The 9468-nt window shown below is 34.0% G+C and overlaps 2 protein-coding genes across 2 annotated transcripts; one reads left to right on the top strand and one right to left on the bottom strand.

The window, feature by feature from the left end:
* Positions 1 to 2821: 2821 nt before the first annotated feature.
* Positions 2822 to 4933, top strand: LOC143221513 (frizzled-7-like). The gene is made up of 3 exons (XM_076446941.1): positions 2822 to 3621; positions 3934 to 4313; positions 4395 to 4933. Exons 1-3 carry the CDS (start codon positions 2822 to 2824, stop codon positions 4931 to 4933), a joined length of 1719 nt encoding a protein of 572 aa, XP_076303056.1.
* A 1473-nt stretch (positions 4934 to 6406) lies between these two features.
* On the bottom strand, positions 6407 to 8917 carry LOC143221511 (uncharacterized). The gene is made up of 4 exons (XM_076446940.1): positions 8851 to 8917; positions 7901 to 8404; positions 6785 to 7055; positions 6407 to 6635 (listed from the first exon to the last, which is right to left on the bottom strand). Exons 1-4 carry the CDS (start codon positions 8915 to 8917, stop codon positions 6407 to 6409), a joined length of 1071 nt encoding a protein of 356 aa, XP_076303055.1.
* Between the last annotated feature and the right edge of the window lie 551 nt (positions 8918 to 9468).

Below are 9468 nucleotides of genomic sequence, written 5' to 3'. Positions count from 1 at the left end.
ACGGTAGATAGATCGATAAATAGATGAAAATATATCTACACGTACACGAGGTACGAATAAATATAATATAATGCGCGCTGGCGGTAATTTACGCGAGAGCATTATATATATTAATCTTGCTGAATATTCCAAGAAAGTCTGTCCATTTTTTCGAATGTCTCGAAAGTATTTTAATCTCTATTTACTTGTTGCGTGTCATACGGCGCAACGGCAGAAGAATGAATTGCGTTTCACTCGAAGTTTTAAACACATGGTTACAATTTAGAGTAGACCGTGCGTGGACACTGTTATACAGATATGTACGCGTACGTAAACTGACTAGTGGTTAAGTTCGGTGCTAATCAAGAAAGGTGTATAAATTATACACGGCATTTTATTACAAACACGATTGCATCAATTATGTTTTTTCGGAACGAGCGAACAGGCTTGACTCTTTGGAGGAATTCAAATTCATTTAATCGTGCTAAAATCAAAAATCGATAACTTCCATCGAACTGATTACAGTTCTGGGCGTCGTATTTTCTCTCTGATTTTCTAACGGATAAGAAACTCGATGAAAATACTCACCGACACCGTTCCAATAACACGTGTGTTACAACCTAACCTCCAAAGTGTTAACCGTAGAAGCAACTCTCTTCTGACATTGCGCGACGGATTTTGCACGTAATTATGTACAGGTGCGTATTTGCCAGCGAACCTCTGTACGTATACCACACTTCTAATCCTATATGTGCATAACGAGACTTGCGTGCACATTTCGACGTGATTGTGTACGAGCAGAGGATGCTAGTCGACTTCTGTCGAGGTAAGAAACACGAGCCACTCTTTGTTTTCCTTTCACGCGGCGATCGTAACGCATTCGAATTCTTCCAAATACGTTACTGAATGTGTTTCAAGGTAAACGTTTATTTTAAAACAATTACGCGATGTAACTGCTCTCACAGACGTTGATTTGTTACTGATGTTTAATTAATTCTAACGAGTTAATGATTGCCTCTAGGTTATATTACGAAAGACGTAAAAATTAATATAAATTTGCGGGTATTTGAGAAGAAAGACTTAAAGTGTTGCACCAGTAATAGCAATGATTTCACATTTTTGGGACGTATTGAGATAATACGCGCGCAGGTCGTGCCACGATTTAACAAACATTTCTCCCGCGATCTTGATGCGTTCCGCTGCGAGTGAGAAATGTGAATAAATCAGCCAAAGGAAAGCGAGATTCATAGATGTCTCTCGGTACACTTCGCGAAGCACCTCATGTTTTGTGCCAATCATAACCTTTTAAGCCGCCCAAAGATCGTCAGATCTTCCCGCTTGTACAGTTGTTCTTTTCTAAAAGAAAAAAAATGAGAAATAATAGGTCCAACGAACGTATACGATCCATTTGAGAATTAATCTCCGATAATAAAATTTGAAAGGGTATAGCGTGTAATATATATATACATATGTGTGTGTATATAATGATACGTAAACCTGTTTCGTGCACTAAATGATTTTACTTACCTTGTCTACCCTCGCTATAAAAGTTTCAAACCTACCATTATCAATCGTCTTCCTCGTTATTATGTTGTTTTATACGCGATAAATTGTAGCGTTAATATAGATATATATATATATTATACTACACAGATATTTCTATAGGTGATTTGTAGTTCGCTCCTTCGAGCAGAGTGTAAATGATATCTAAAGTGACCTTTTTCTTCTTGATGCGATACGAGTTAGAAAAAGGAATGTTGATTTCAATCGAAAGGATCAACAGGAGCACCAAGCAAAAATGTGAAGTTCATTCGATCGTTCCGTCAGATCGTGTTTTCTTTAATAACAGGCTTCCTTCGTTTTATGGCGGGCAGAATGATCTTTAATACCGTTGAAATTACAGGAAGGCGAAAGAGTGGCTCCCTCGACATATTTCAATCTTCCGTATTGAATCTTAAGTGTTACTAATCGTAAGATCGTAAGGCTGACCTCCTATGTCTAATGTGACGATTCAAGTTGAGAGTATTCCGAGGAGATAAATTATTTATTTGTTTACGATAACGAGGCCGTTTGTGAATCGTATTTCGGGCAACTCGCATAACTCAAAAATTACCATTATAACACACAGTGGTAATGACCGCCCGAAGGTGCGACCCCCGTCTAAAAGTGCACGAATTCCACGAGCACGTATGTACTATATAATTAAAACAAAAGATATAACAAAGAAAACCATAGTACTTACGACAACGCTAATCATCTGCGATGAATAAACATTACAACTAACGAAATCGAACGTATTGTGCATTATATGTCGGGAAAGAAATAAAATCAAAATGAATCGATTGACCTTGTGTCTTGTCATTTGTCAAACCCCAAAAATGTCTGTATTTCTTTCTAATCGATATAGTATAGTAGATCTAGATAGAGATTACTGTATAGAATACAGTAATAAACGATAGTAGCATTAAGTAAAGTATAATTAGTTTATTTATTTATTTATATTTGTATAAGCTTCATGCGATATAGGCTATTACGATTTCCCGCTGGTTTGAAGAATGCGCAGTTTTGACATATCTTCATAGATGGCAGCAGCGGCGCACATCGGTTTCGGAAGAGTTTCCTTACTATCGGAACGTATGCGCCATGTTCTGTTTACAGTACTGTGGTCGCGTCCATCATCGTCGCTAGGTTCGCTCGTTTCCCTGCTCTATCCGTTCAGTATTATTATGTCCCGCACGATTCGTTGGTGATGTTTGAAGGCGTGGTGCGTTCGCGTATTTTCGAAAGCTACTTCGCGTGACGATTGATCTCGGAAGTGGCGGTCGACCAACGATACGCAACAATGATTCCGTGTTACGCGACGATCTATGTTCTTTCGGTGGCCGTGCTCGGTGTCAATGCTCTTCACGCGAAAGATCCGTTGGCGCATCACGGAAGATGCGAACCGATCACCATTAATCTATGCATGAACATCCCATACAACGAAACGATTATGCCAAATTTAATGAACCACCAAAAGCAAGAAGACGCTGGCCAAGAGGTGCATCAGTTCGCGCCCTTGGTCAAAATGAAATGCAGTCCTGATCTTCGTTTCTTCTTATGCACGGTGTACGCGCCAGTGTGCACCATCATCGACAGAGCCATACCCCCGTGTAGATCGTTGTGCGAGAGTGCTCGTGCAGGGTGCGAACATTTGATGAATAGTTTCGGTTTCGCCTGGCCAGACAATCTCGACTGTTCCAAGTTACCTGAAAACGGGGGACCTGAACTTTGTGTCGGTCACAATGAAACTACACCACCGGAACCATCACCACCGGTGTATTCGCCACCGCATATGCCTGGAGCTGAATTTCAACCATCCTGGACCGGAGGACCGAAACCGTACGGTAGCGGATTTATGTTAGGTGCCAGGGACTTTGGTTTCGTTTGTCCGATGCAATTCAAGGTCCCGCATGAACTTGGTTACTCGCTGAAGGTCGGCGATAAAGTCGAGTCTAATTGCGGCGCACCTTGTGATGGAATGTTTTTTACCGAAAGGGAACGACGATTTTCAAGGATCTGGGTTGGTACTTGGGCGTCCGTTTGCGCAGCTTCTTGTTTTTTCACGTTCCTGACGTTTCTCATTGACACAGATAGATTCAGGTAAAAAAATGCGCTGATTGTATTCATATTAATGTACAGTCTAGACACATTAGCATAATGTAGGAAGATCAGTGGGAGTTATGCGTTATTATATTTATAAGTATGAGTAAGCATAGGGAATGTAATTAGTTTCAAGCTAAAAGTATAATAAATAATGTAAATTATGGTATTTGACTTTATAAGACATACATTTCGGTGAATTTTCATATGATATGTGAAAAGTATAAAATCCTGGTATAAAATTCTTTTTACTATTAGTTATACAAATATGTAATAATTTATACTATATTGTAGACATTATTTTGTATTTAGGTATCCTGAAAGGCCAATCATTTTTTTGTCAGTATGTTACCTTATGGTAGCATTGGCATATGTGATTGGTTGGGCAGCTGGCAATTCTATTGCATGCAGAGAACCTTTCCCACCTCCTTTAGACATGCGAATTCAAATGACATCGACGATAACGCAAGGTACCAAGCATGAATTATGCACGGTACTTTTCATGATACTTTACTTTTTTGGGATGGCATCCAGTATATGGTGGGTCATTCTAACATTGACATGGTTCCTGGCTGCTGGGTTAAAATGGGGCCATGAAGCAATAGAAGCTAATTCACAGTATTTTCATTTAGCTGCTTGGGCTGCTCCAGCAATAAAAACAGTTACTATTCTTGCAATGGGAAAAGTAGAAGGCAAGTTATCAGAAGTGTACGAATAAAATTATGTGATATAATTTATGTACTTGTGATTAATACATTGCTTTATTTTTATAGGGGATATATTATCTGGTGTTTGTTATGTGGGTCTTTGGAATGTTGAAGCTCTACGTGGATTTGTGTTGGCACCATTGTGCGTTTATTTAATTCTTGGAACTGCTTTCTTATTAGCTGGCTTTGTTTCACTTTTTCGTATACGTACTGTTATGAAACACGATGGTACAAAGACTGACAAACTAGAAAAGTTAATGATACGTATTGGTATATTTTCTGTATTATACATAGTTCCTGCATTGATTGTCATTGCTTGCTTATTTTATGAGCAAGCATACTTTGATCAATGGATGTTAACCTGGAATATGGAGATGTGTTCAAGACCTGGACCACAATCTTTATATTCAATGCCGTGTCCCGTTGGAGAGCGTACTCGTGATGTTGGGAGAAGACCGGAATTTGAAGTTTTCATGATAAAATATTTAATGGCTATGATTGTCGGTATAACATCCAGTTTTTGGGTATGGTCAAGTAAAACACTGACAAGTTGGCGACAGTTTTTCAATCACATACAAGGGCGTCGTGCCGAAGCGTATGTTTAAAGACTTAACTAATTTTATGTAATGAAAGTGGAAAAATTTTGCCTTTAAAAAACTACTGCATCTGACTATTGAATATCACGCTCAAATAATACCTAATCAAATTGAAGCGTAAGAATATATATTGTACTGTATTTGATAAAATTTGTTTATTTGTTTAATGTAATGTTATTAAATTTGATTTATTAGAAAAATATCTGAATAGTAAGATATGCATTTTTATATTATTTTTGTATGTTATCAGTGCATTATAAAAAGTAAGACAGATTATGCGAGTGTACTGTGCCAAAATATTTTTTTATCGAGATTATATGTTTGTTTAAGATATTTGTGAATTTTTCCACTTTATTTTTATGAGAGTTGCATAAGAACTGTATAAAATGTTAAAACTAATCGTTGATTAGTTTGCAAGTATTATTAGAAAATGTGTGCATCATACTTTTAAATATTGAATTCTTCCTTTTCGTATTAATACACAAGATCCCAACATAATGGATAATCGTTTAAGTTATAAACGCTCAAACTCTCTGCAGAAAATGTGTTCAACGTTTATAAGTATACTTTTCTACTATGCACAAAAGCAGTGGATATTATTGTGTCTCATTGTAGTTGTAAAACTTCCATTTTTAGTTTGATGGATAAATCGAGAACAATTACGCTTACTAATCTCGCGAACAATTTTTATACTTTTACAAAGCAGCTTTAGAAATATTTTGTTATATTCAATTAAGAGTATAAGAAAATTTAAGACTTTTTAATTCTCAACATTTAAGAATTGTATTATGAATTTTCTTGATGTGTTTTTTTTCTTTGATGCATTTAGAAACACCTTGCCTTTGTAGAATACAGTCGAGGCAAGCATATCTTTGAAAGATATAAAATTAAATTGTAAGTCGTGTACTACTCTAGGTTAACTGAATTGTATATATACTTATATACGTTAATTTTACTATGTACTATAATATATTTTTTAAAAGTTATGTACATATACATGTTTGCCAAGTAATTGGCATTTTCGTATGTTTCCTATGCGTAATCAAATCTCGAAAGACTCGATAACTGGCGAGTCGAGTCGAAAATACTCAGTAAGAATTTGCGTATCGAGCGCGATCATTGTTCCAATATAACTGATGAATTCGTCCATTGAAACTGCCGAGCTTTTGTGTATGTCATATATTTACGGCGATTGATGAAAAAAAAACTTATTAGTAAAAATATTGTAATTACAACAGCCGTACTTACGTTATTGTAGATGCGCAAAGTATCATATATGAAATATACGTGACGTTGTGTAAAGTAATTACAACTATTATATTCTTTATATAATAAACCTAAATATATACATAAAAGAAAATTGTTTGTATGTGTATGTAAATTTATTTCATCAAATTGGATTATAAATACACGTTTACAAAGTATAGATATATGAAAATGTTACACTATGAATAGAAGATAACTTGTATTAATGGTTTAACATTATTTATTTGTTGTCATTCGTATTTTCGATGAAGTTTTAAGAATTCCAACTCTTCGTAAATATCTTATAAGAAATGGTGTTACTCCTAATGTCATTCCTATTCGAATAGGTGCCAATAATTTGTGAATACCGTACGCAACTGCTAAAGTTGAACCAGTAACAATATTTTTCGCCATTTCATCGCTCACGTTGAGCATACTTGTAATAATTGGTACAAAATCTATCCCTCTGAAATCAATTTTTTATCAAAATATATAAAATTATTTTTGTATAATTAATATAGTACACTACTTTTTTAGTGTCTATACTACATTTAATATAATATTTCACAAAATTTTAATATTAAAAGATCAATATAAAAAATGACGAAAACGAACCTATCTACAGCTACATAACAAGCACCAAGGGATATCAGAGAAATTCCTATATGAAATCCTAGAACTGTATATCCATAATCCTTTAATGTCCTTCGAAACCTTTCTTTTTGACTTAAATTTACTTGAGAAACGTTCTTCTGCTCCTTATTATCTTCAGTATTTGAAACATCATTTACCGACTGCGATGCTTTCGTCGAATATTCCATATAGATATATTTTGGTCTGTACATTGCTTGGAATATCATGTTTGTTGTGATATAACTTGTTAACCCTGAATTACATTACAATTTCCATTTTGTTTTTCTTGCAATAGTAAAATAGAGAATAAATTTGCGGCATGTTATAGTAAATTTAAAATAATTTGTAATAACAATTTACTGGTAAAGGGCTAATTTTATTTCCCTTGTTAACCCTTTTGCTACAAAAAGCCATTATAACAGCTAGTGACTTATCGCTATATTATATAAATGGTTATATTAGTAAATTACAAATAAAAAATCAATCTGCAGTTAAAATCTTTTATTTTCTTTTTATAATATTTGCAAGTAAATTTTAACAAAAATATATACGTTTTGTACAACAATATGACACATTGAAACGTTTGTAATCGAAAAGTCGATAATGACGATTCCGTAGGAAATTTTGATTTCAATATTTTTTCGACATCAACTCCGCTTACTAAAATAAATACAATAAATGCATAAGTGAAAAAACAATGTCATCATCACTTAAAACTGATAGACAATGAGTCATCATCTCGACTGGCAAGAAATAAAATTGAAAAAGTTTTAACTTTTTGTTAATCCTAAAATAGTTATTCTAAAGGGAATTGAAGATGGTATAAAAGAGATATAACAAAAGTAATGTTAACGAATCCTTTCTAATAAATTTTAATACTTTAAAACTTTTTACAATATTACAATAACTTTCTTTAACAAAATTTTCAACGAAACGTTTAATTAAATAATTAAAATTTGAACGATTTAAAGGGTTAATTAGGGAATTAATACTAATAAATTAAAAATTTAATCTTAAACTTCCGAAAAGTGAAAAAATATTTTCTTTTGGTCAAATTTTTACATACATGCGCAATTCTTTCGAAAAACTTTTACTAACCACGTTTATCCAGATTCAACTGAGGTAAGCGAATGCTCCTGTAATGCGATTTCTGCATGTCCTCGGCGATGTATTTTCCATCTCTGGCCCACTGACCGCCCGGCATGTTTAAGTGAGTAGATTTTCCATTAGAACAAAATGGTTTTGGTACATTGCTCTGCATTGTACCATTCAAACTGACCGCTCCAAAACAGTCATACGAATCTACATGTGTGTCGGTGCAATTTTCTAAGCTACTTGAACATGTCGTTGATTTTGTTGATTCTTTGGAGAAATATGATCTGCAATCACTCTTGCCATATAATAGTACTGGAGCAGCGATATCTCGTGCTCTTTCGGGAGTGAATCGACCAGTCTCGTTTGCAAATATTTCAGACACGTTTGTAGGAAGCGGTAAGGTAGGAGCATCGGGATATCGACGGAGGCTGCTAACATGAAGATTTTTCATGCGATTCTGATGCATAAGTGCATATCGCATGCACTGTATGTCTAACGGCATATTCTCTGAAAAAATTTTCATTCAAAAGGATACGAAAGAATTCATATAAATAATGACATAAATAATATAATGGATTTTGACAAGAATCACGATACGTGATTAATTCTTGCAAATATTATATTCGAAATATCCTCATTTTTCATATACAATGAGAAGAGTATATATGAACATGTTTTATTTGAATTTCAAGCTATTTCTATGCACGACAGTTCTATTCAATGTTAATTGCGTTACACAACAGATTTTGTAGATGACAGTGATTTTGAAGATATTCACTATTGTTTTATTTTAATATATATCATATTTTCTAAAATATGATACTATAATTTAACTGTAATAATAACAAAGTGACATGAAAATTAATTTAACTTAATCAATTTAAATCAATTTTGAGAAATGGTAATAACACATGTAAGCTTGTATGTAAATGTGAAAGCTATAAATTTCATACCTGTACGCAAAGTTTGTGACAAAGTTGTCAATAAATAGGAAGAGTTATTGATACGAGATAATGCCATCCTAAACCTTTAAACACGTATAGACAGATGTTGTTATATCACGTTGTTGCTATACACGTAACACTGCTTATTGAAGCTGCTTTATATACATGTAGAAAGAAATATAGAAAACAGACGGGCGTTCATATATATAAAAGATAATCTTACAGTGTATTCTTGACGAAACTGCTTAACCTAAGAACAATTCGGTATTTATATCCCCACAACTATATCACCACATCTATATAGTTCTTGAATATTCACTCGTTTCTTACGACTTGAACAGTGCAAAAACGTCATACAACCGGTTCACACTTTATATATACATAAAACACTGAGAGATATGTCGTAGATTGAGCTACGTATATAGAACTATAGCCATTTTGAATTACTACTCTGATACGTGTACACCTTACGCCCTCTGTAATTTATATGTATATACGTACTTGTTAAAATGCATTTTTAATTTGCGGCACGATATCATTACATTCTATGTTGTAATACTTACATACGATCCAGAATTTTGTTATTATTTCATACTTATATTCTTATTATTGATATATTTACACAAT

The sequence above is a fragment of the Lasioglossum baleicum genome, unplaced genomic scaffold, assembly GCF_051020765.1.
Source record: "Lasioglossum baleicum unplaced genomic scaffold, iyLasBale1 scaffold2551, whole genome shotgun sequence".
NCBI lineage: Eukaryota > Metazoa > Arthropoda > Insecta > Hymenoptera > Halictidae > Lasioglossum > Lasioglossum baleicum.
This window is presented reverse-complemented; position numbering and strand designations above follow the sequence as displayed.